Source organism: Oculina patagonica, chromosome 14, assembly GCF_052425735.1.
Source record: "Oculina patagonica isolate OP01 chromosome 14, crgOcupat, whole genome shotgun sequence".
In the NCBI taxonomy this organism is placed as follows: Eukaryota; Metazoa; Cnidaria; class Anthozoa; order Scleractinia; family Oculinidae; genus Oculina; species Oculina patagonica.
The window spans coordinates 7,118,900-7,146,380 of NC_135771.1; the positions used below are offsets into that span (position 1 = coordinate 7,118,900).

General features: G+C 37.6%; 1 protein-coding gene, 1 long non-coding RNA gene and 1 pseudogene across 3 annotated transcripts in view; 2 read left to right on the forward strand and 1 right to left on the reverse strand.

Moving 5' to 3' along the window:
- Positions 1-27,481, forward strand: part of LOC144638410 (uncharacterized) — a 158,122-nt gene that overhangs the window by 23,281 nt on the left and 107,360 nt on the right. The window lies entirely within an intron of this gene.
- On the reverse strand, positions 13,219-20,026 carry LOC144638187 (uncharacterized). Its single transcript, XM_078497386.1, has 2 exons — positions 19,554-20,026; positions 13,219-15,477 (listed from the first exon to the last, which is right to left on the reverse strand). The coding sequence occupies exons 1-2, from the start codon at positions 19,907-19,909 to the stop codon at positions 14,421-14,423; spliced, it is 1,413 nt and encodes a 470-aa protein (XP_078353512.1). The 5' UTR covers positions 19,910-20,026; the 3' UTR covers positions 13,219-14,420.
- On the forward strand, positions 20,099-26,748 carry LOC144638169 (uncharacterized; annotated as a pseudogene). Its single transcript, XR_013567891.1, has 4 exons — positions 20,099-20,407; positions 20,528-21,451; positions 22,918-23,037; positions 25,090-26,748. The product of XR_013567891.1 is annotated as an uncharacterized LOC144638169 (transcript).

The window sequence follows — 27,481 nt, forward strand, 5'->3', positions numbered from 1 at the left end:
AGGGATAAATAATTTTAGTTTCTTAAGGGAAAATTTAGCGTTACTGTAATCTGTATCATATAATTTTGTAAAATAATAGTTGTATTAGAATATAAAATAAAAAAAAAAAAAAAAATAAGGATAAGACCAATGACAAAGTTCAGGCACCAAGAATATGGCTTTAAAATAAGTTACAATGAAAGGCTTTTAAAGATAGGAAACATTTGATTTTGTGATGACCGACTGAAGTTGTTGTTTGGTGTTTTGCTATTTTTTCTAGCTACATTATTACCATACAAAACATTTTAATTTTCTAAAAACCCCTCTATCTACCTCATATAACAAGAAACATGACACCTCTATTAGCCACCCTCAAAGTTTTAGAACCCCCTACCTAAAAATTACTAGCCTCACCCCTCTCTATAGGAGATGTCCACTCCACTTTTTGTTGGTATTACAACTTTCAACTCTTTACCTGCTCTTAAATACGAAGAGGGCTTTTCCTAAAGTGCAGTATGGTTTCTCCACCCACTGTACTCTGGCATGTGTTCAGTTTTTACAGCTGGCATTCCATATCCAACACTAACTAAGTCGGCAGCCATGCTTCTGTTAGCATGGCATCATTCATCTCCCAGAAGCCCGGTGAACCATGCACGCTAAATCCAGAACTCACTAAAGAAGTCTGGTTTATCAGATTTCCAGTTGACCAAAAACTCAACTAATCGCCCAGCATCATGGTAAGCATTTTCCATCGATGAAATCTCAAGGTAGTTGTGTGCATTCAAGTTGCACAGCATTTGGTGGAAAAAATGAAAGCTGTGATCCAACATCCCACAGTAACCGCTGAGCCCAGTAACCACGCCAAATGTCCAGACCGAGCATTGATGGCAGCAACGTGCCCCATAATCCTTTCTCAAAAACAGCGTGTTTTGGGAATTAAATGGAGCCATTGTCTTTGGAGGAAGAACAACAGATGGGCTCAGGGCAACTCAACTTCCAATCCACATCTTTGTTCTTATCGAAAGATGGCGTCCACACCGGGTCACCAAACTACGCCCGCGTTCGCGTATCCCCCAGCGAAATGTGTGAGGGGGACAGAGTGAGGTACCCCAGTCCTTCATCAAGAAGCACAACTGTAAAAAGACAATGGGAGGCGAACGAAAGAAAAAAAAAAAAAACACACACAAAAAAAAGAAAAAAAAAAGAAAGAGAAAGGAAAAGAGTATTCCCCAGAAGTGCAATGGGGCCGAATTCTAAAAGCACACTCCCAATTTGATAGTATTCCCAAGAGGGAAAAATTTTTATGTTATGTTTTCATCATTGGCCTGCACACCAGCAGAAAAGAAGAAAAGAAGAAAAAGCCTGCACACTGAAGAGTGTTATTCTGTTGTTGGTGGCGAGGAGAGAAAGAACACATAAAGAAGAGAGAATAAGGGATGTCAGGTGGTGGGATAGGAGAACAGGATCTGCCCAAGGTCTGAGAAGAGTAGAAGCGGGAGAAGCCTAGGAGAGCCTGATATAGGAGACTCTGAAAGGGAAAAGAGAGGGGGGGGGGAACACTGACAGGAGTGAAGGAGGGAGGACGGGGAAGGGAAGAGGGGAATGGATGGGAGAGAGGGAAGAGCAGGGTAGAAAAAAGGTAGGCGGGAGAGGGTGACTAGGGACGAAGAAGCGTGGATGAATGTGGGAAAGGGGGTGTAGGGCAGGAAAAATGACAAAAAAGACAAAGAGAAAAGGAATGGAACCAAAGAATGTGCAATTGATGGTGTGGACGAGGGAGGACGAGGAGGAGGGTAGGGTGGAAGAGGGAGGAGGAAAGAAAGGAGGAAGAAAGGGTGGAGAAAAAGAAGAAACAGAAAAGAGGAGAGAGAAGAGAGGAAGGAGGGGGAGAAACAGAAGAGGAGGAGAGGAAGACAGTCAAAAGGAAAAGGGAAGGGGAGGAAAGAGAGAAGGAGCGCAACAAAAAAAGGGGGGGGGGGCCCAAAGAAGGAAGAAAGGGGAGGAGAGGGGGGGGAGGAGAAAGGGAGGAGAAGAGAGAAGAGGAGGAAGAGGGGGAGAGGTGGGAGAGAGCGGTGAGAAGAGGACATATGCACAAATTTCAAACAAAAATGAAAATTCTTGGCAAGAGCCCTGTTATGGATTTCGCTCATTCTCTTACCATGGGTAGGCCTTAATAGGAAATAAATCACAGTATACTTTGTTTGGCTAAATATCGATTTATTTTCGAGAAAATCGATAATTCTAAAATCCAGCAAAATTGACGCTTTCGGAGCTCAAAATTTATGCCGAGTTTGTTAGCTTCGCGTCGAAAAATAAAGCACTCTGGAAGAAAAATACCTATTTAATATCGAAGAATAACATCAAATTAGTACGTCGAAAGCAATTTCTGCTCTTAAAGTCCTTTTATTTACAAAATATAATTAAGTTTATTCGACACACTTTTGATTTAATTCAAAATAGGTCAAACTTATCGCTTTATTTAAGTATGAGCGAAGCGAAATAAATGGCCGAAAATTTGATACTAGACAGATAAATGATTGTTCTTTTCGATACTAAAAGGATTTCCTAGGGAAATGATTTGGTGCGATGCTTTCAGATCTCAAAGTTGCTTAAAATTCGTTAATTTAACCGACCGTGACATTGTTGATCTTATCAACATTATGTAAACAATCCACGCAAAGGTTAATTTTCCCCATGTGAACTTCAACTGAGTAAAATAAAAACATAGACTTGCTTACCGTGGTGTTCGCTGATACATTGTAAATCCTGTTTTCCTCATTTACGACAAAACCTAAGCCCTCGGCGAAGCTGTTATCCTATTTTCTTGACGCGCCATTTGTAACTGATTTCCACGTCTTGAAGTGACAGTTCTTTTCCATGCATTCTTGAAAACAGTCCAGTCTTAACTGATCAGTGTAAACAGGAATACGAAGTACTTTGCTTTAAATCAACTTAAAGCTTAGCAGCAGTGGTAGATAAATCGATACGACCGGCGAAGCTTCGTTTCGAAAACCGCCATTTGAGATTTGTCGGCCCAATTGTCCTGCGGTATGCAGATAATTAATTCACACTTGAGTAACTTCCGGCACATGAAATCGACAACCACCGTGACCAGAAAGCACCCTGCTTTTTGGTGTATTGGTTGAGGCATCATTATTATTTAACATAAGCTCTCAATGAAAATTTTTTGGGCTGAACTTGTAATTAAGTTTCACTTCAGTAAGCCACCGTTCGAGAGAGTTGTTAAATGGTTGCATGAAAGCGCTTTTAACTTCCGGGTCGAAAGTTCTTCTGTTGCGTTGCTTCGCTTTGCTGCATATTTTTTATCCAGTTCTTACCCTTGTTCAAATTCTTGATTAGGCTAAGGCAAAACAGTTGTAGAGTCAACTCTCCCTTATTGAAGATCTCTATAAGACGGACACCTGGTGTTGGTCCTGTCCTTGCCGTTTTTTCAGTCATTTTTATACTCTAACCAGCTAGGCTACGTTTACACGGGACCGGACCGGAGCCGTTCCGAACTGGACCGGACCGGATCGGCCTCTGTTTACACGGAAGCGTTTGGCACCGATCCATGTGTTTACACAGGACGGTTCTGAAACCGGTCCGGAACGGTTCCATAACTTGACCTGCAAAATAGCAGGTCCAGTTTTGGTTCCGCCCCGCACCGGTTCCAGAACGGCCCCGTGTAAACAGAAGGCCTATCCTATCCGTGTAAACAGAAGACATATCCTATCCGAAAATCGGACCGAAACGTTCCGGACAGCAGCAGTGGTTGATAAATCGATTCGGCCGGCAAATCTTCTTTTCGAAAACTGCTATTTGAGATTTTGAGGCCCTGCGGTGTGCAGATAATTTATTTCACATTGCGTAACTTCCGGCACATGAAATCGACAACCGCCGTGACCAATAGCACCCTGCGTTTTGGTATAGTATTGGTTGAGGCACCATACTATTGCTATATTAATATAAGCTCTAAATGAAAATTTTTTGGGCTGAACATGTAATTAAGTTTCACTTCAGGTAGCCACCGTTTGTGAAAGTTGCTAAATAGTTGCATGACAGCGCTTTTAACTCCCGGGTCTAAGGTTCTTCTGTTGCGTTGCTTCGCGTTATAGTTGGTGGCTAACTGAAGTGAAACTTTATTACAAGTTCAGCTTAAAAGTTTTTCATTGAGAGCTTATGTTAAAATGATAAAAATAGTGCCTCGACCAATATTTCGAAAAGGAGGGTGCTATCTAACCTGCGATCAGGCGTTATTTTTCTCGCGGTGGGGAGGTAAGCCTGATCGCTAGGCATAAATAGATTGTGCTCGGCAACTTTTGAGCAACTTTTAGCGTTTTGAGCAACTTTCTGTAGTACCATCACCCTAGGGCATCTTTTGCCTTTCTTGGCAACTTTTGAGCAACAAATGGACATAAAACCGATCCAAACCATAAAAGGTCGTTTCATTTCAAAGGATTTTTATCTTTTTTTAACTTTTTTTTTATCTTATTTTTATTATTTTTTATTATTTTTTTTATTTTTTATCTACTATTGAAGTTATGTTGAGTTTAAAGAGTATATTGATTACAAAAAAAGTACTTATATTTCTCATATTAAAACGGATTTTTGGCCTCTTTTAATGATTGATAGAATATTTAATGAAAATGTTTTAATGACAACAAACAAACAAACACGTTTTGAGTATTTATCTAAAACAAAACGACTCTAGAGAGCAACTTTTCTAAATTTTGGTGGCAACTTTTTGATATTTGAGCAACTTTAGAGCAACTTTTGGGTATATTGTGAAGCAACTTTTCCTGAATTTACTAGCACAATCTATTCATGCCTACTGATCGCAGGTTAGGTGCTATCTGGTCACGGTGGTTGTCGATTTCATGTGACACCTGTTTTGCCTTGACCTAATTAAGAACTTGGACAAAGGCAAGAACAAAAAAAAACTATAAGCGAAGCAACGCAACAGAAGAAACTTAGACCCGGGAGTTAAAAGCGCTGTCATGCAACTATTTAGCAACTTTCACAAACGGTGGCTACCTGAAGTGAAACTTAATTACATGTTCAGCCCAAAAAATTTTCATTTAGAGTTTATATTAATATAGCAATAGTATGGTGCCTCAACCAATACTATACCAAAACGCAGGGTGCTATTGGTCACGGCGGTTGTCGATTTCATGTGCCGGAAGTTACGCAATGTGAAATAAATTATCTGCACACCGCAGGGCCTCAAAATCTCAAATAGCAGTTTTCGAAAAGAAGATTTGCCGGCCGAATCGATTTATCAACCACTGCTGCTGTCCGGAACGTTTCGGTCCGATTTTCGGATAGGATATGTCTTCTGTTTACACGGATAGGATAGGCCTTCTGTTTACACGGGGCCGTTCTGGAACCGGTGCGGGGCGGAACCAAAACTGGACCTGCTATTTTGCAGGTCAAGTTATGGAACCGTTCCGGACCGGTTTCAGAACCGTCCTGTGTAAACACATGGATCGGTGCCAAACGCTTCCGTGTAAACAGAGGCCGATCCGGTCCGGTCCAGTTCGGAACGGCTCCGGTCCGGTCCCGTGTAAACGTAGCCTAGCTGGTTAGAGTATAAAAATGACTGAAAAAACGGCAAGGACAGGACCAACACCAGGTGTCCGTCTTATAGAGATCTTCAATAAGGGAGAGTTGACTCTACAACTGTTTTGCCTTAGCCTAATCAAGAATTTGAACAAGGGTAAGAACTGGATAAAAAATATGCAGCAAAGCGAAGCAACGCAACAGAAGAACTTTCGACCCGGAAGTTAAAAGCGCTTTCATGCAACCATTTAACAACTCTCTCGAACGGTGGCTTACTGAAGTGAAACTTAATTACAAGTTCAGCCCAAAAAATTTTCATTGAGAGCTTATGTTAAATAATAATGATGCCTCAACCAATACACCAAAAAGCAGGGTGCTTTCTGGTCACGGTGGTTGTCGATTTCATGTGCCGGAAGTTACTCAAGTGTGAATTAATTATCTGCATACCGCAGGACAATTGGGCCGACAAATCTCAAATGGCGGTTTTCGAAACGAAGCTTCGCCGGTCGTATCGATTTATCTACCACTGCTGCTAAGCTTTAAGTTGATTTAAAGCAAAGTACTTCGTATTCCTGTTTACACTGATCAGTTAAGACTGGACTGTTTTCAAGAATGCATGGAAAAGAACTGTCACTTCAAGACGTGGAAATCAGTTACAAATGGCGCGTCAAGAAAATAGGATAACAGCTTCGCCGAGGGCTTAGGTTTTGTCGTAAATGAGGAAAACAGGATTTACAATGTATCAGCGAACACCACGGTAAGCAAGTCTATTTTTTTATTTTACTCAGTTGAAGTTCACATGGGGAAAATTAACCTTTGCGTGGATTGTTTACATAATGTTGATAAGATCAACAATGTCACGGTCGGTTAAATTAACGAATTTTAAGCAACTTTGAGATCTGAAAGCATCGCACCAAATCATTTCCCTAGGAAATCCTTTTAGTATCGAAAAGAACAATCATTTATCTGTCTAGTATCAAATTTTCGGCCATTTATTTCGCTTCGCTCATACTTAAATAAAGCGATAAGTTTGACCTATTTTGAATTAAATCAAAAGTGTGTCGAATAAACTTAATTATATTTTGTAAATAAAAGGACTTTAAGAGCAGAAATTGCTTTCGACGTACTAATTTGATGTTATTCTTCGATATTAAATAGGTATTTTTCTTCCAGAGTGCTTTATTTTTCGACGCGAAGCTAACAAACTCGGCATAAATTTTGAGCTCCGAAAGCGTCAATTTTGCTGGATTTTAGAATTATCGATTTTCTCGAAAACAAATCGATATTTAGCCAAACAAAGTATACTGTGATTTATTTCATATTGAGACCTATCCATGGCAAGAGTATGAGCGAAATCCATTTAAGGACTCTTACCGACATATGTTTGACCGTAGGAAACCTGTGCTCTTAAAATTTAAGATGCACGTAAAATACTTTGCAAATACAAATTAATTTTAAACACGTATTTAACAGGAAAGGTGAAAGTGTTCTAATACAATATCGTTCAAATACATATCAAATACCACAAAGTACAGATTAAGTATGCCTAAGGTAGGGATTAAATAATTTTAGTTTCTTAAGGGAAAATTTAGCGTTACTGTAATCTGTATCATATAATTTTGTAAAATAATAGTTGTATTTAGTAATGAATGTGATTGTATTGTAGGTGTTAAATAACAATAAAAAAAAAAAAAAAAAATAAGGATAAGACCAATAACAAAGTTCAGGCACCAAGAATATGGCTTTAAAATAAGTTACAATGAAAGGCTTTTAAAGATAGGAAACATCTTGATTTTGTGATGACCGACTGAAGTTGTTGTTTGGTGTTTTGGCTATTTTTTTTCTAGCTACATTATTACCATACAAAACATTTTAATTTTCTAAAAACCCCTCTATCTACCTCATATAACAAGAAACATGACACCTCTATTAGCCACCCTCAAAGTTTTAGAACCCCCTACCTAAAAATTACTAGCCTCACCCCTCTCTATAGGAGATGTCCACTCCACTTTTTGTTGGTATTACAACTTTCAACTCTTTACCTGCTCTTAAATACGAAGAGGGCTTTTCCTTAAAGTGCAGTATGGTTTCTCCACCCACTGTATTTCTCAGGCATGCTTTTGGTTCAGTTTTTACAGCTGGCATTCCATATCCAACACTAACTAAGTCGGCTAGCCATGCTTCTGTTAGCATGGCATCATTCATCTCCCAGAAGCCTCGGTGAACCATTGCTACGCTTAAATCCAGAACTCTACTAAAGAAGTCTGGTTTATCAGATTTCCAGTTGACCAAAAACTCAACTAATCGCCCAGCATCATGGTAAAGCATTTTCTCATCGATGAAAAAGGCCAGATCTTTGTATATTTCGAGTCGTTCCTTGGTCTTTGACGACGGATCCATAAAACACTGACAAAATCGCAAAATTGCTCTAATTTTTCTTGCAATCGCGAAATTTAATACTCGCGAAATTAAGTACGCGCGAAAATTAGTAGGAATAAGGTAGTATAAATTATTATTAATCATCATCAGTCCTTTTGACGCCCATGGGACGCATAAGGCCATATTATTATTAATAGGATATTAATATTATTAGTTCCGTATGTACCCTTTTGATGTACTTGGAAGGTTAGCTTAAAGCAATATTATTGTTAGTTATAGTCACTCTCAGTTGCGCATCAGCAAGAAAGATAGTGTTTTTGCTGCTCAGCGGCACATAGAGCCATAACTATACTACAACTCTATAAATAGGTTAGAACAACAAGTTAGACAAGTTTTACATTGGCCAGTTGTTCTTTGTTGTCACCACTTTGTGAATCCATAATTAAATATACTGGTAAATGCTCTATGCTTTGCTTTGCTGTGCTACGCTAAAAGTAAAAATTCACAAAAGTTAAAACAATCCCGGGGTATCAAATCGAACGTTCAGCAATCAAGCCCAATCAAACACCAATCGTTCGATTGGGTTTGGTAATCGAACATAATTAAACTCACAATAAAATTTGGTCAATTGAACACAATCAAACGTTCAATTACTGAACTTTCAGGCCTCAAGAGATGCATTCCGAAAAAAATCGAATCAGATTAAGTTCGATTGCCTTTGATGTCGTTCGATTGGTTCGATAATCGAGCTCACAGCAAATTAGATGTTCGATTACTGAGCCCAATCAAACAGGCGTTTGATTGAGTGCGATTGAATTTTGGTTCAATTTTGTACCCCGGGAACAATAAATAAAATAGGTCACCAAGGGTGACATGAGTCTAATGCCGTATGGAATAGTGATACAGATTGCGCGGTTTTCGTAAGCCGGTTAAAATTGGTTAGAGGTTTGTGTTCGGGAGTTTAATTTAAAATGCTTATAGCAAGCTAGGGGCATCGTGGATGATTATGGATGAAAACGAAACAGTCATAAATGTTATATGCTTCACAAAATTTAAAGTATGAACAGGAGTTGATGTTACTTCTTCCGTATTGTCCGTAAAAGCAGAAACGATTAAACATTTGGACAAGATTGCGTGACGATTTACAAAAAGCATGTTCATTACAACAAGGGTTGAAGAACTTCACATCGTTTTCTTTCAGATTTTTCACCATTTTGATGATGACTCTTGAAACAGATTTTGCAATAAAAGCACTTGAAATAGTGACTGTTACTCCATTGTACTGTAAGCACTTAGTGACAGATTTTCCTAAAAACGGGTTTAAATGCTCACGTCAATATAATGATGACCTTTTGAACGCTGGAAACTAGGCAATTATTATCGAGCTACCATACACAGGAGCGAAGACTGTTTATCATGATGTACAAATTTCGCGAATCATCACTTCCATATCAATGTAACCATTTTATGATTTTTCTAGGAAGAACTTAAGATCTCTGAGAGTCGTAAAAGCATGAAATTCGATTTCAGTGTATGGCAAAGGCCGGGACAGTGTAATACTGCAAAGCGGCCAAACAAACGCATTTTGATTTAGTCGCGTAACTTGATTTACATTTATCCATGTACATCTTTTATTTTTGAAGGTTTTTGTTTGCACTGTGAAGAAAAAATTGGTCAAAATTCGAATGACTTAAATACAAAAACCGAGGTAAAGTTTTCTATTTTTTAAACAAAATAAATATTTGGTCGCATTGTGTAAATAAACGCGAGTCGCCGTCGAAATATTTTTTTCTCAAAGACGTCTTGCTTTTTAAGCAAGACGAAAACACAAGTGCTTAACTGAACTGAAAACGAAGATTTATTTTCACAAAAAGCTTACAAATGTCTTAACTGGAAAATAATTTCGTCCTGTTCAAGTGTTGAATAATCGTGACTTGAGAAAGAACTTTTAATTATGCGTGGGAACACGTGTCGCTGATTGGCTGTTTTTAATTGAAACTAATCGTGCGTGTCCGTACGGAGTCCGTTCTTGCAGCTGATCATTGTTTTCTACATTACAGCGAACGATTATCGATCCCGAACCATTCCCTTGGGATTGCTAACAGCTTTTTTCATATAACAAAGAGTCTAATGCGCATGCGCAAAGCGCACGCAAGCATTAGACTCAAAAACCAGCTTTACATTGGTAACTTGTTCTTTGTTGCCATTGGCAGACAAATTCGTCTACTTTATCTCATTGTAAGATAAGCCCCTATTTAACAATTAGACTACGAGCCCGAGTTTTCTATGAGCGAATAGTCAACGAGGCGCAGCCATAGATAACGAGGGCGAGTAGTCTAATTGTTTTAGTAGAAACTCAAAAGAATTGCAGTCCAAAACCTACAATTTTATGTACTTTTAAGCTAAAAATCAAGAAAAATTCACCCTTTAAAGAGCGAATAGAAATCAATGGGAGAACCAATCAGATTCGCGGATTTCCAATAGAACACGACCGAGTTTCTACTAATAACAATTAGACTGAAGCTCGAGGTTTCTAACGGTTCATAGTTGGTGAGAGGCGAGAGTCCCTAGCCAGTCTGATTGTTTCAGCATAAGTAAGTGGGTAAACTTTAAACAAAACTGATTTATTGGCAACTTTTTGGTTGCAATTCACAAAACATTGCATGAATGCTCAGAGGGCTTTCTATCAATTGATAAAAGGTGCCTGTGTAGTCAATCAGATTGTGCATTTGCCAGTAGTTAGCCACTGAGTTACGTCAGGGCTGTCGTTAAGGGCCGTAACCCCTAACACCTGTTATTGTTCACCACTAAATTTCTCAGATTCTGATTGGTTTAAATTGATCACGTGACGTGATTGTGTTCATCCATGGAGGGACACTATCAGTGCATAGTGCCCATCCGAGGATACCGGATGAATAGTACTTGCCCGTGAAATTTTTTTTGTAAACAAGCGGGCCTACAAACCAAAAACCCAACTAAATGTTGTTTAAAAATAGACAAGTAACCAGGGTAAGACATTTGTTAAAAATTCAAAAGCGATCTCTGGTTAAAAATTTGATAAAAACAAGCTTTCGACTACCAGTCTGGAGACTTTAACGAGTAATGAATAAAAAGCGCAAACGTTAAAATATATACTATAAAAAGTGTGATATCACACACAAAGGTTGCACATGGTTGCTAAATCAGGCATAATGAATGAAAACCGTTTGAACGGTTTTTGCGATACAAAATGTTTTCGTGTTTTTCACACGTAGTTGATCAAGTTAGCCTCGCTTTTCATTGGCGTCCTTTTTCCAGTTCACGTGTGTTCGGTGCACATTCAAGCAATTTTCCCAATAATAATAACTATCCGGTTTTGGCCGCGTAAACTGAGGTTTCTTTACCCGTACAGTCCAAGCCGAGACGTACGCAGTACATTAAAGGAGCTACGTCACGGACAACTCAACTTGAAAAAATTGGCATTTTTTTTTCTACTACGTCTTGTTACAGAACAAAAGCACGAGTAACTTTGAGTTAAAAACAAAGTTATCAAAATTGGCCATTTTTATGCTAGAGACGATAAAGTCATTTAGACGTCTTTAACGTCTAAGACGTTAAAGGTGTCTGGTATAAAAACAGGACGCATTTAGTAGACGGCTTTTGAGAAAAAATAAATAAAAAATAAAAAAAAGACTGGGTTCTACACTCGGAGGACACTGGAGACACATTTACGAACAAATCGACTTGCATTTTTGTTTGATTTGTTTGAGCGATGGAATAGTTCCAACGCTGTGGGATGCCATTTATGATATTAAAACCAAAAAGTTTCGGAACTCAGTAGGTTTTAATATTTCGGCTTTTACTGTTTATGAAAGTAACGGATGAAGACTGCAGCAACAACGATCCGAGTGAACTGCCGAGTGAACAGCCCAAACATGTACATAAGCACATGAAAGGTCTGAACAAACAGACCGAGCAGACGAAGGTCGAAAGTGCACAAAAACCATCCATAAGACTGACTGACTAGAGGGTTTACTGACTAAGTGGTAAAGAAAAGTTCAAGTTAACGGCATCCCGTTTTTATACTAGATGCCAGCTGTCTGTTAAGAGCGTCGGTCAGACCCTCTTACGAAAAGACGTTTAAGCCATCAGATGTTAAAGGCGTCTGTCTTATTTACCGTTTTTATACTAGACGTTAAAGTCGTCTCGAGACAGCTTTAACGTCTCTATCATAAAAAACGGCCATTGAGTCCAATTCACAGATTCAATTAGCGCGGAAAATAGGTGCGAAATTCCGCTAAATCGGAAAACCCTATTTCGTGGTAATTTTAATAATAAAGTAAATGAAATTCTGGCATAATTTACGGAGCTGTTGTTATACCGACAAAGAAGACATTTTGAAGTAATATGAGTCGATCTACTACTGCACTGCATCCACAATTGACCAGAAAGTCGCCACAATTTAGTTTAAATGAAGATTATAAAGGTAAGCTTTTCAAGCTTTAGTTGTTTCTTGTCTATATTGAACTTTTTTGAAAGGTAAAACTATCATTTAGACATATAAAACGAGAACTAACCTTTACCTCAAGCGATCAAGAACTGAAGTTGATAAACAGTTGTCGTTTGGTCGACCAAATGTGCTGCCAGGAGGTAAAGTTGTTTTCGTAGTCTCCGGCAACTTAAACATGCACACAAGAATCGTCTAATAAGCATTGTTAAGTACAATGTCATAACCTTAATGTGAATGATCCTCAGTAAAAAAATAATGTTTATCTCCATCCACTGTTGTTGTTCAGCGCTGTGCATTACAGTTCAGTCGAAGGTGACTTGCCGAAATCTTGCAGACTGTCCGGCCACGATGTGGCTCGAATTAACACACAACTTCGAACAACTCCAACAAAGAAGAATTTTCCTCAAGATAGGACCGAAAGGTAAGCATTCAAACAACAAAACAACTCTTTTATAGTCCATGTTTGCGATGCAAATTAGTTTTTCAGCACTCAAACTATAAAAAAATTTTTCTGCGGCAAAATTCAAAGCATGTTATTTTGGCTACCCTCTACCGATTACTGAATAAAAATTGAGATGAAATCGCAAAGCAATTTTTGAAAGCTTGCTCGTCCACTAATTACAACTGCTTTCGGAAGATCATCATCGAGATAAATACCATTGGACGTCTGTAAGGTAAGCCTTATTATGATAAACAAATCAGTAAACACTAGCTCTGATCTTCATCACCAATAATAAGTCCTTATAAGGTTCATTGGTCAAATTTGCTTTTTGATCACGAAATTATAATTTTAAAGTTTCCGAGAGTTTAAATACAAGACAAGTATTCTTTTATTATAATGTTGTAGGTTTAACAATGTATTTGGCCCTAGCGTGATCGTATTTTATAGCGAAGGGATTTTCAAATTGTTAAAAAAGATAGCAGTTAAATACTTTACTTAATGACTGCTTTACACAAAAGAATGAATTAAATACAAGACACTAAATTAAATACGTTTTAAAGAAGGGTACTTCATACTTATTTGAATAATCCTGGAAAGTAAGGTACTATTTAGATACTTCGCTAATAATGGCTATCTAACACACAAGTATGAATTAAATACAAGACATTAAATTAAATACGTTTTAAAGAAGGGTAATTATACGTATTTGAATAATCCTGGGAAGTAAGGTACTGTTTAGAAACTTCACTTAACGGCTATTTAACACACAAGCATGAATTAAATACAAGACATTAGTCACATTAAATTAAATACGTTTTAAAGAAGGGTACTTTATGGATATTTGAATAATCCTAAGAAGTAAGGTACTGGTGCATGCCTGCATGGTTAGATACTTCACTTAGTAATGGCTATATATTTAATCTTTAGATACAAGTTAAATACAAGACAAGTATGAAATAGTAACTGTATTTAAAAAGTATCAAACAGGTCTGGAAAACATTAAAATTTAAGATGCACGTAAAATACTTTGCAAATACAAATTAATTTTAAACACGTATTTAACAGGAAAGGTGAAAGTGTTCTAATACAATATCGTTCAAATACATATCAAATACCACCAAGTACAGATTAAGTATGCCTAAGGTAGGGATTAAATAATTTTAGTTTCTTAAGGGAAAATTTAGCGTTACTGTAATCTGTATCATATAATTTTGTAAAATAATAGTTGTATTTTTTCTTAGTAATGAATGTGATTGTATTGTAGGTGTTAAATAACAATAAAAAAAAAAAAAAATAAGGATAAGACCAATGACAAAGTTCAGGCACCAAGAATATGGCTTTAAAATAAGTTACAATGAAAGGCTTTTAAAGATAGGAAACATCTTGATTTTGTGATGACCGACTGAAGTTGTTGTTTGGTGTTTTGGCTATTTTTTTTCTAGCTACATTATTACCATACAAAACATTTTAATTTTCTAAAAACCCCTCTATCTACCTCATATAACAAGAAACATGACACCTCTATTAGCCACCCTCAAAGTTTTAGAACCCCCTACCTAAAAATTACTAGCCTCACCCCTCTCTATAGGAGATGTCCACTCCACTTTTTGTTGGTATTACAACTTTCAACTCTTTACCTGCTCTTAAATACGAAGAGGGCTTTTCCTTAAAGTGCAGTATGGTTTCTCCACCCACTGTATTTCTCTGGCATGCTTTTGGTTCAGTTTTTACAGCTGGCATTCCATATCCAACACTAACTAAGTCGGCTAGCCATGCTTCTGTTAGCATGGCATCATTCATCTCCCAGAAGCCTCGGTGAACCATTGCTACGCTTAAATCCAGAACTCTACTAAAGAAGTCTGGTTTATCAGATTTCCAGTTGACCAAAAACTCAACTAATCGCCCAGCATCATGGTAAAGCATTTTCTCATCGATGAAATCTTCAAGGTAGTTGTGTGCATTTCTAAGTTGCACAGCATTTGGTGGAAAAAATGAAAGCTGTGATCCAACATCCCACAGTAACCGCTGAGCCCAGTAACCACGCCAAATGTCACAGACTCGAAAAGCTACTGTGATTGGCAGCAACGTGCCCCATAATCCTTTCTTCAAAAACAGCGTGTTTTGGGAATTAAATGGAGCCATTGTCTTTGGAGGAAGAACAACAGATGGTGCTTCAGGGTCAAACTCAACTTTCAAATCCACATCTTTGTCTTTTCTTGTTAATCGAAAGATGGCGTCCACATCCGGGTCACCATTAACTACGCCCTGCTGTATCGCTGTATTCACCCCAGCGCACTTGACAAATGTGTGTGAGGGGGGATCAGCAATGTGATCCAGAGGGTACCCTCTAGGCCAAATGGTACTCTGTCCAAAATGTTCATAAGGATTTACCACTATAGAATCTGTTCTATACACTAAGAAGTCGCCAGTTTCCTGTTGGTAAAAAGTTATGTTACCACTTGTTGGAGAATTATCGTCGTCTGTGTCATAGATAATTTTGGCGCCATGTTGAATAGCATAGAGGTAGCCAATGTTCTTTCTAGCATAACTTTTGTAGGGAAGGAAGTCATGAATGCGGTATCCCAAAGACTTTTGTTTCTCAACACCCAGGAAAACACAGTTGAGATGGCTGAGAAAGAAAAAATAACAAACAAATGGGTTTTTTTTTTTAAGTTAAAGATAAGAATGTAACTTTTTGAGTTTCCAATAAAAGTCTGACTGATGATGTCATACACAAACCTCAACCATATATTTATGTAAAATGTACTAAGTGAATAACAAAAAGAGAAAGAGATTTTTTACAGTTTTTTTTTAATTCCTGAAAAACTGCAAAGTATCTGTTTCCCTTCAGATAGTATGCACACTGTGATTGGTCAATTTTATGTGCCGAATTCTACAAAACAGCACACTTCCCACATTTTTGACTTGAAGTATTATCCTTTTGTCAAAGCAAGGGACATAATAAACACATTGTTATTGTTATTCATTTGTTACTGCTATGTTTTCTCATTTTTCCCATCTATTTATGGCCTGCACACTTCATGCTCAGATCATACATGTACATGTAAATATTTGACAGAAAAAACTTTGTACCTGTCACACTTGATTACGAGTTGTATATTCTTGTTGGTTATTTTAACTTTTTAGGTGGCCTGAGGCAAAGTCAAGACTGGTAAACAATGAACACCACTTGTTGATTTCATATAAGAACAGATAAGAGAAATACTAAAGATTAAAGGATGCTTTTCAGGTGGTGCTTGTGCATTCTAGTGTTAACATGGAAAAATTCAGCTGTATTGTTAGATCTGCCCACATGTTGTATGTGGTAATTCTCCTATTTTCCGTTTTAAAATGCCAGAATCCACCATAAAAGAATATTAGCAATTTTAATTTGCATTCTAACTTAATCTGTCTTTCTTGAATTGTCAGCTCTTTGGTGTTGTTATTTACAAGCAGTATAACTACTAGCCTCATTTGTGTAAATGAGCCTGTACTACTAATGTTTTATCTGTTGATAAGTAATTATTTATTTCTATCTTGAACAGGGTATCTATTTCACTACTTAAAGTAATTAGCAGGGTACATAAGGGGGAATGCAATATGGAACTAAAACCACCTGGATATCTATACACCCATTGGCAAAAAAGTGACAGTTGCTGTTTTGACAGTTGCTTCGATTCCTGTTGTACTTGGAATTAGTTTTTTTAGACATAAGGTTTCGTAATGAGCGTGTTTTATTGTAAGTAAATGTTTTATTTCGATGTCTGGTGTGCATCAAATTCAAAGACAGCGTAATGGTTTCTGTTTGACATTTCTGACGCTTAAGGGTCATGATAAAAAACAACTTTTGATTGGTGTAGGCGGTGAGTTTAGGTGTGACTTCCTCAGGGTTACTGTATTTACTTGATTATATGCCGTGGCCTTTATTAAATTTTTAGCATTTCTGATGTGGCGTTTATTCAAGGGCGGTGTTTATTTAAGGGCAGCGTTTATTTTAAAATCATATTTCTTAAATCACTGACAACAATTACAGTAAATCATTTCAATGTAAATATTATGTAAAACAGAAACATGTTTAACTTTTTTGCTGAGATAGAATCATAAATTTCCCATGATGGTGTAGATTACCATCTTATAAAAAAACTTGTTTTTTTTTCGTATAATCCTTGAAAATGTGCCACATTCCTCTGATTGGCTGTGGCACTTATTCGAGGGCGGCATTTATTGGTAATTTTGCTTCCATCTGCAGTGTTTTTAATTGAGGGCAGCGTTTGTTCTAGGGTGGCATTTAATTGAGTAAATATATACGGTATGTGAGGGAAGCTTTGATTGGCTAAACCACAGAAAGGAATGTGGTTTGGGTTTAAACAGCTGTTGCATAGATACCAAGTCTCACGCTTTTGGTGTGAGACTCACTCTTTTTGACCCAATCTCACTCAACCACGCCATTCAGACAAAATATCACGCTTTTTTTTAAATACTACAACTTGAGGAAAAAGTCTTAATTAATTTAAATTAAGAGATATACTTTCAGCTGTACTTTGGTAGAGATGAACGCTAATCGACCCTAATCATTGTTATATTCACCGTCGCAGGTGGATCTCATCTATCGAACATCTATCCCATACCCAGATCTTCCAGTCCATGGACGTGGGAGATCTGGGTACAAGACTAGTCAATCTTTACAGTGTTCAAAATGGCGTCCAACTCAGATGAATGGTCTGAATCGAGGAAAAAAACAAAAAATGCTTTCCCAGAATGAAGGAAATTGCTTCTCTGCAACTTAATTACATTTTAAAAAATTTTCTGGGGGGGGGGGGGCATGCCCCCAGACCCCTCTAGAAGTTCAACTCCCCCGGGCCTCACTATTGCCCCAAAGGATTTGGGGCAATAGATTGGGTGTGAGGCCAATAGATATTTATGTCGAGACTTTCATACTGGGTGAGACCGAAGGTTGAGCTCAATATTGAAGTCGAGACTTAAATATCTTTCCATATTGGGCGAGGATGAATCCCATAAATATGTTGTTATACTGATAATCCAATCAATCAATAGAAAACCATATTAAAATCAAATTGAATTGAAAAAAAATTTTATTCCACAAGGCCAAAAGGTTCAAAACGTTACTAAATAAACACTGTAAAAAATGTATTTATCTGAATTACCTTTGTTCAATTATTGGTGACTTCTGAGCAATTGTGCTAATCGTCTTGAAATGAGTAGCTCCGGTCTGAATAGAACTGAATAACATTTTGTCATGCAATCGGTCTGGCCACGCCATCTACGTAACCACTATGTTTACTTCTCTTAATGTATTGAGTGCCATTTCGTGAAAATATTTTCGGTCCAAAAGCCTTTGTAGACAAGTGTCAAAATTTTCGGAAAAGTTCGGAAAATGTTCGGAAACACTCGTATGACCTTCAGGAAACATTTTGAAAATCTTCGGAAATCTTTGGAAAATGATCGCAAATCTTCAGAAAATCATAAAAAACCTCGTTATTAGTAGGTTTATAAAATAAACAAACTTGGAGATGTGAAATTTCTCTTCTCATATTCAAATCGATATCTCACGAGTGAGCGCAGTTGAACACTTGAAGATAAATTTCATATCTCTGCGCAACCATGTATTATCCTCTATTGATCGGAAGGATTTTTGCATCTGAGTTTTTGGGGGCTTATTTTCAGGATTTTTGGTTACCTTAAGGTTACTATTTTTAGCGGCTACTAATTTTAGCGATTTTTTCAAAGCAATATTTAGCGACTATTTAATTTAGCGATTTTCCGAAAAATCTAAAAAGTTAGTGATATCGTGTAAACCAGTTTTAATGAACATATAGCTAAGATGGAAATAAATGTTCAGTAAAAGAACAAACTCACTTGAAATTGAACGAACATTTGCATTGCCAGAAAGAACAAAGTCACGGGCATCTATTTTTAAAAGAATTTTTCAGGTTGACTAAGCTTAATTTTGTTTCATTTTTGGGTGGGGGGGGGGGGGGTACTTTAATATAACGAGTATTAAATTTGACCGCGACAAAGTTTAGCGAGCACTAAATTTAGCAATTTTTGCCCAACTCGCTAAAATCGCTAAAATTAGTAGCTGCTAACAATAGTAACCTTAACGTAGTACAAATAGTCATATACGTGTACTTGGGTGCCCTGTGCGTAATCTGCAATTGCTCCAAAAATTATATATTTCCAGTAGGCCAAGCATCCATCTAAAAGGTTAAAGCACACATTCTTTTGGAAAGATTTCCTTATCTAAGCACCAGAGTTGAAAAACAAATATTGCTTAATTATATGGAATAATACGGTTTTGCCACAGTGAACATTGCATAATTTTTTTCTCAAACAACACAAGACTGAAACGCTGTGAAAATTTGGAGGTAATAATAACAATATGTAAAAAGAAAATTAGCCTTGAACAAAACCACACAAAAATATCAGTTCGATGAGATTCCGTATCTTAGCACTAACCTAACGTGAATGAAAAAATCTTAAGTTTTAGCTAAATTTAATTTATTTGGATTTAACAATAGTTGTTTTGGTTAACATTCTGTCTCGAAAGCTTGGCTTTCACGCCGATATTCCGGCGTGGCAAAATCATCATGGGTTCGTTTTGTGCTTCTACGTTTAACAAGAAGGCAACCAGGGCTAACTACAGCTAATGTATATTCATGTACATTTAAAAACCAGCTTTTTTACCTCCAATCTGCTGGCGTTTTTGTATCGCCGACAACTACAACCTTCCAGCCCTCAATACCAGCCAACTTCTTCACATCTGCTGTTGGTGAATTTATAGTCGTGACAACAATCCATTTGTCGTGCATTTCCTCTGCGGAAGGCGCTGGTTTTCGGGGTATTTCTTTCCAGTTAATTGCTTTGGTTTTCAGTTGTGATAGTACGGAGTTTGTAAGGAACTCCTTGCGAGCAGAATTCGTTTCCGTGTCAATTCCACTTTCCTCCAGAGTTTTTCTTGGTTCACTTTTTAACAGGTAATACGCCCAAAGAATCAGTATTAACTGCAAAAGTAACCCGAATAAAATCCACGTTTTAGACATCGCGTGACTCACACGTAATGGTTTACTTAGGACACGCGATTTAGCTCCCGCAACACGATCTCCTCTTCAAATGAAGGATTACCGTAACTTGTGACATGCGCCCAAAGGAAGTATAGACCAATTTCAGATGTGACGTCACATCACGTGATTTTGCGAACTGCAGGACAACCTTGTGTTTGTTTTGACAACATGGCGGTCAAGGGCACGGGCACGCGAGGTTTTTTGCCGGGCTTTTTCGATAGTTTAAAGCAGAAAGAATGCAGAGAGCGATACGCTGCAAAGTTAAATGACATAAACGGACAAGATTCGTATGAGATCCCACGAAATGAGTGGTTGATGACTTCGATTCTTGGCCAGCCCAAGTTCAGTGGAAGTCCCTACACTAAAGATCAGCTAATGAATTACAAAAGCCTGGACTGTTATCAGAACTTCGCCAACGGATGGGTTCGAGAAGTTTTCAGCAAGAAATTTGACGAAATTCGTCTCCTGATCGGCAAGGTAAGGCTTATTAATTGTCTGCAAACGTGCTCGAAAATTTTACCTCATCATATGAATGTTCGCATCGATCGCGGTTCTATTACATGTGTATAGTTTGTAACGTAATGTTTTAATTTCTAGGTAAACCATTCACAAAGGATGTCTGAAAAGCCACTGACTCCCTGGGTTGTCTGTGAAAAGTCAGGCAAAGTACTTTATGTACACTGCGATTGCATGGCTGGTCTTGGTGAGAGCTGCTCACATGTTGCCTCACTCCTCTGGGCGATCGAAGCTGGTTGCAAGAAAAGGGACTCTCTGACAGTTACAGATAAAAAAGCCTATTGAGTCCTTCCTTCTGCCGTAAAATCCATACCATATGCCAGAGTTAAAGATATTCAGTCTGGTAAGATCCCAACCACAACAACTAACACAGTCAAAGAATCATCTGTTCCAGCTCCTTCTGAAACTGAACTGAAAGACTTTCTCAACAACATCAAGAAATGTAATTCTAAACCTGCACTTCTATCTCTAATTCCTGCCCACTCTAATGCCTACATTCCTAAATCCCTGAACCCGGAACTACCTGAAATTTTATTAAACCTATTTGACAGTAGCCTTGCTGATGCAGACTACCCAATTCTACTTAAAAAAGCAGAAGAAGTACTCAGCAATATAACAGTGTCAAAGAAACAGCAACAGCTGGTTGAAGAAAAGACAAGAGACCAGGCAAACTCTAGACTGTGGTTTCGTATGAGAACAGGACAGATTACAGCATCAAAATTCAAGAGTGCCTGCCAAACCGACCCATCAAAACCCTCGCACTCTTTGGTGATGGGCATATGCCATCCAGAAATGGCTCTATTCAACACTGAGGCAACCAAATGGGGATGTCAACATGAGCTGACAGCTAGGGAAGCATACTGTAAATACCAGAAATAACGGCATGAAAACTTCAGCATAACAGATTCGGGACTCTTCCTCAGTACAGATCACCCTTACCTGGGAGCATCTCCAGATGGACTCGTACATTGCAAATGCTGTGGTGCTGGTGCTTGTGAAATCAAGGTAAAAATATCTTTTTCGGTGATAACCATTTAATCTGGTATATGTAAAACTGTGACTGACTTAAGGTTACACAATACCTTCAGAGGGCTACTTTTGTTGAAAAATTTTTTTTTGGACTAAACTCAAGGTTTACTATAAATCTAACATTTCCCCAAAAATGAAAGTAAAATCTTAAAACGCACGCGAGTTATTTCGACAAAAAGTTTTTAAAGTAAAAGTTAATAACACAGTTAGGTGTCACAATCCTCATAGCGCGTTGACTTCCCGGCGACGTTTTTGCACGAAAAAGCCTCATTCCGGAGCTCTTATTACGAGGACCTCATTAGCATTTTTTGGTTACATGCGATTTTCCTTCTCTCCCATTCTTGATATCGCTCTTCGGTTCATCACTCTTCGTTTCTCGTTATTGAGTACTTTATTGAGGTCGTGAAAAAAGTTAACAAAAATAGAAAAAACTTCTTGGATAGCGAAAAAAATTGAAGCCGAGACCTGAGAAGAAGACAAAAGCGGAATGTTGGCCGATGTGCGGGTGGGAGATCCTTCGAACAAATCGAACTACCCGTTGCTACTTCATTTTCTGTTCTCTTTCCCCGCATATTTTTCTTCCCCCGCATCTTTCTCTCGCACGCTGAAGTTCAACAAGGAGAATGAACGTGACTGTCACACTATTATTGCCTTTGAATTCCCGCGATGATCGTTTCGCTCGCTGTGAATGGTAGGGGTGCCATCATTTCTATAATAATAATAATAATATAATGTTTAATGGAAACTCATTGCAGTAATAACTGAATTACAGAGTAAAATACAAGGTATTTCATTGGTCGGCAGCATGTCCTGTTGACATAAGAGCGTAACATGTTTACAAATCTTCAAATGGCGAAAACTCGCAATCGTTTTTCGCGAGAATACCGTCTCTTTGAATGAATTAATAGGGTATGTACAGTTGGCGGATTCTAACGAAATTTGGCCAGAACATTTGCAAAGCATCGAAGAACAAAAGTGTGTCAGGGATTTCCTTTATTTTGGATATTTCTCTTGTGACGGCCGTGAACGCAACAGGGTCGGCTAATTATTCAATACTTTAACTTTACGGGTCTATAAAAAGATAACCAATAAGAATTAAGAAAAAGCCTGACACACTTTGAGATTGATGCTTGCTGATTAACATTGTGCAGTACTTTCGCAATAGGGGTTGTGTTTGATACCCGATTAATTCGGCGGAATGGCACTGAGTCGTTTTCTCTTTACCGGCTTTTTTCTTCTCAAGAATGGCTCTGCTAAACATCGGATATTTTTTTTTCGAATTCCACAGTTCTTTACCTATCTATTGATATATAGATTGTGGTAGTTTACTTTAAAACAACGCGCGTACGAATTTTTCCAAAGGACACCCCCGAAGGTATTGTGTAACCTTAAAATCTTTCTGTTCTGTGTGACTGAGGAGTCTTGTATTTTGATTATTGCAGTGTCCTTTTTGCCACAAAAATGATGACATTGCAACTGCGACCAAAGGCAAGAATTTTTGCCTAGAGCAAACACCTACAGGTAGATATCAGCTCAAGAGAAGTCACCAGTACTATTACCAGGTAAATTTCACCAAAAATTATATTTCTTGTTGTTATTTTAATTTCAGTCTCTCTTGCCGATTAGTGGGCTTGTATAGTAGGGTAGAACCTTTTGACACTTAAATTAAGCTATTGGCTGTTTTATGCTAGAGACGATTAAGTCGGCTAAACATCTTTAATGTCTAAGACGTTAAATATGAGGGGTTATCCCCGCCATAATTGTTTTTTCATTTTAAAGTAGTGTTCTTCTTTTTATTGTAGCAGCTGTCATTTCGCTTTAGTCGTTTCCCTTCTGCGAAAGTTACATTTTGTGAAATTACGCGTCAAGTTCCATCAAATACGGACCTTGCAGAATTTAGAATGCCCCCATTTGGAAAATTCTGGGTGCTCAATTTGAGCAGAATTCAGGAAGTAAAATTTGACAGAATTTGGTCCCTCGAATTTTGCGAAATTCAACTCACTGAGCTCTCAAACATACTTGTCAGCGGTTTTGCTTATAAGAAGTACTGATATTCAAGTTAAATTTACGTAAACGTCTCTCAACTGTTCGTTGACTAACATCCAGAAGCGAAGCTATTTGTGGAATGTTAAATCAATGTGGGGAATTAGAAAGGATAGCCCACACTGACTCGTCTTCACTAGATTTTATTCTTCTCTTTGATTCTCGCTAGATTTCACAACTCTTTGACTCGACTGACTGAAAGATTACTTCGACTAAAAGCTAAATAAATCACAAAACAATTGTTTCTTATCTCCGACGCACACCTTAGCTAAAGAAAGCTGATTGGCTAGATACGAATCTTCTAGACATAAGATTAACAAAGATTTCCAGACAAACATTTCACAATCACTATTTGATATATCTTTAGTATTAATAATCCTGTTTCCGAACATCGACGTTCTACGAGAATTTGTAGCTGTTCTTGAGAAACGTCTAACTTTGGCTGTCCACACTGCCCAGTAAAAATACAACCTGCCTGAAATGCATCTGTACTATCGTTAGCGTTGGTAACCGCTTCTCTCGCTTCACGAACGAGGTGGATTATACGTGCGTGAGCTCCAGTGTCCAAGTATCTCGCAAGCACATTTAACACCCAATCTAACCTGAAAACTGTATAATCAAACGTATCGGAATCGTGGTTGCCACCCTCTAAAAATTTCACTACATCAATAAGATGAGTACGACGGCATTCGCGTACTTCACTCTACCGTCGTGGCGGCCATGTTTTATGCTGAGTGACCGCTTCTTTTGCTTTTTAAGCAAAACCGCTAACAAGTATGTTTGAGAGCTCAGTGAGTTGAATTTCGCAAAATTCGAGGGACCAAATTCTGTCAAATTTGACTTCCTGAATTCTGCTCAAATTGAGCACCCAGAATTTTCCAAATGGGGGCATTCTAAATTCTGCATAACCGTATTTGATGGAACTTGACGCGTAATTTCACAAAATGTGCCTTTTGCAGAAGAGAAACGACTAAAGCGAAATGACAGCTGCTACAATAAAAAGAAGAACACTACTTTAAAATGAAAAAACAATTATGGCGGGGATAACCCCTCATAGTTAAAGGCGTCTGGTATAAAAACGGGACGCATTTAGTAGACGACTTTTCAGAAAAAAATAAATAAAAAATAAAAAAGACTGGGTTCTACATTCGAGGGCACTGGACACGAAGACGTTAAAGCCATCAAACGTTAAAGGCGTCTGTCTTATTTACTGTTTTTATACTAGTTAACGGCGTCCCGTTTTTATATTAGTCGCCTTTAACGTCTCGGACGTTAAAGCTGTCTGTTAAGAGCGTCGTTTAGATGCTCTTACAAAAAGACGTTAAAGCCGTCTGTCTTACCGTTTTTATACTAGACGTTAAAGTCATCTCGAGACAGCTTTAACGTCTCAGACGGCTTTAACATCTCTAGCATAAAAACGGCCATTATTATTACTATTATTATTATTAATCGTGTTGTTATTATTGCTTTTAATAAACTTGGTAGTAAATGAAACTTTGCAAATTGTTCATTTCATTCAGTATTAACTGATCTATAATTTTGTATGCTCTTTTATTTTAATTATGTAATAGGTTCAGCTGCAGCTCCTGTGCTCAACTTTGAAGTACATTGATTTTGTTGTTTGGACACAAAATGGCTTGTTTATTGAGAGAATCTTCCCTGACAAAACTTTTTGGAACCAAAATGTCCCAAAATTAAAAGAATCTTCTTTGTGCGTGGAATTTTGCCTGAGCTGATTGGCAAATGGTATTCAAGACCCCCACCATCTTCAACACACATTCCAGCTATGGCTGCAAGTACCTCTACAGAAGAAAGAAGTGACCCCGGCGCCAGGTTGACCATGGTACCGTGGTTTTTCATTGTCAACCATGGTTGACCATGGTTGACAATGCTATGACCGTGGTGTCTGACCATGGTCCACTTTGGCCAATGACCATGGTTCACGGCCAACCATGGTCAGGTTATATTATTGTTAATATTGAAAGACCTTGTTTTGTTAAGAGTGCCAAGGTGTTTTTACAGCTGAATAAAACTGATATTCATCACTTTGAACATTAATGAAACACTGACTGACAAAGACTTAACACCATGATATACCATGGTAAACCATGTCCTAAAAAGGCCACAAGACAAATCATTTTATTTAACAAAACAAAAATATGATTGACTTGAAACTGCTGGTCCAGCAATGTTGTCGGACTGGCTTCTTGCTTAAAAATCTTTATTAAGTACTTTTAGGAGTGACTTGATTAATTACTTTTTGATAACCACGGAATACCATGTTTGACCATGGTCTTGTGATTTGTTATTATTTTTTTGGTTAGAAATTGTACCATCTTCCATAATGCCTAGTTGGCTATAACTACCTCACATCCAACAAGTTCAAGTGAAATAATTGTTTTATCAAAAACAACCAGAAATTAAAATGCAATATTGAGCTCCCCAGCTATTCTCACTGATGCGCACACCTACTATTGGTCAGCGTTATAGGAGCTTATACAAATGTATACCACGGCCTGTAAACCAGTCAAAACTCAGGAACTGCAATATAGCAGCACTGGTTTTTAATAGTGTAAAATATAAAATGAATATCATTTTGTTTGAAGTTTATCCTGATAATAAACTGGGCAATTATGTAAACAAACAACTGGAAGCTCAATTGAACCATGTACAAATTCAACTTTAATGAAAAAATACAATCCAACAAGCATTACAGCTGAGTATCTTGCAGTATTTACATGGAGACTTTATGTCACTTTTATTAACAATTTTTTCTATCTGTGACTTAACAATTTTTTCTACCTGTTATTAATGTACTGGTACTTTTTAAGTGACATATATTTCTATTAAGCTGCTTTAAGCTGGAGATAGTGTCTATATTTTCTAGGACAACACGAAAAAGTACATTCTTTCTTTTAAGTCTCCTATTTCACATCATACCTTAAGGTTATGATTGTTATGGGCTACTTATTTAAGTTGGGTTTTTCAAGCACAGTATACAGTAACAAATATTTCATTAAGCGATTCTCTGAAAATTGTTAACAAAATAGTGACATTGTGTAAATAAGTACATGAACAAATTCATGTGAAATTGAACAGAATTATCTTTCATCGCCAGAAAGAACAAAGTTTCCATCCATTTTTCAAAGAATTATTCAAGTTAACTATGCTTTATTGTGTTTTCTTTGGAGGTATCAGGGGTACTTAAATTAAACGAGCATGAAATCTGACGGAGTCTGTTGAACTTTTAGCGACTACACTGTACTCAATTTGTTGATTTCCACCCAACTCACTAAAGTCAGTAGCCATAACAATAGTAACCTTAAGGTAGTATTGATTCAATGGTTACTGTAACAACTAAAAGTTAACTTGGAAAATACAGGGCAAGGAATTAATAACAATGCAGTTGTCTCAGACAACCAACTCCCAGAATACAACTTTAAAAATAATGCAATAATGTCCCTCAACAATGGGAATGAACATACATCAAAAGTAAAAGAAATTCAGGAATTGCATATGGACAACATGGCACACATTTACAGTGCGAACCAGAAAACCGTGAACACTATACCTTATCTTGCATATGTAAATTTCTGCAGAAAACCATCCAATGACAGCTCAAACTGCAGAGAATATAAACAAATAGACAAAGATGGAGCCAGCAGGTTATTTCTCGTGAAAATTTTTCCATCTATTTCCTGACTTCCTTTTTCAAAGTATAATGAAAGTGTTCACGGTTTTTGTGTTGTCACTGTAAAGTTATTCTGAACCCTGTAAAACTACTTAAGAAGGCCATGTCCATGTATATTTGGCATACGAACAACAAATTTTAAAGTTTTTGAAATTCTTACACCCGCTTTCAGTGTTACGTGCATAGCTATCTTTCTACATCCATCTTTCGACATCATCTTTCGACATCGTCTTTCGACGTGCTGTTTGAAATGAGCCAATCAAAACCTATAC

What these genes read in the sequence shown, in the direction of transcription:
- LOC144638187 (XM_078497386.1), bottom strand. Translation starts at nt 19,909, where the DNA reads ATGTCTAAAACGTGGATTTTATTCGGGTTACTTTTGCAGTTAATACTG. An exon ending in AAAACGCCAGCAGATTGGAG is followed by an intron (nt 15,478 to 19,553) that starts GTAAAAAAGCTG and finishes TTTCTTTCTCAG; the next exon opens with CCATCTCAACTGTGTTTTCC.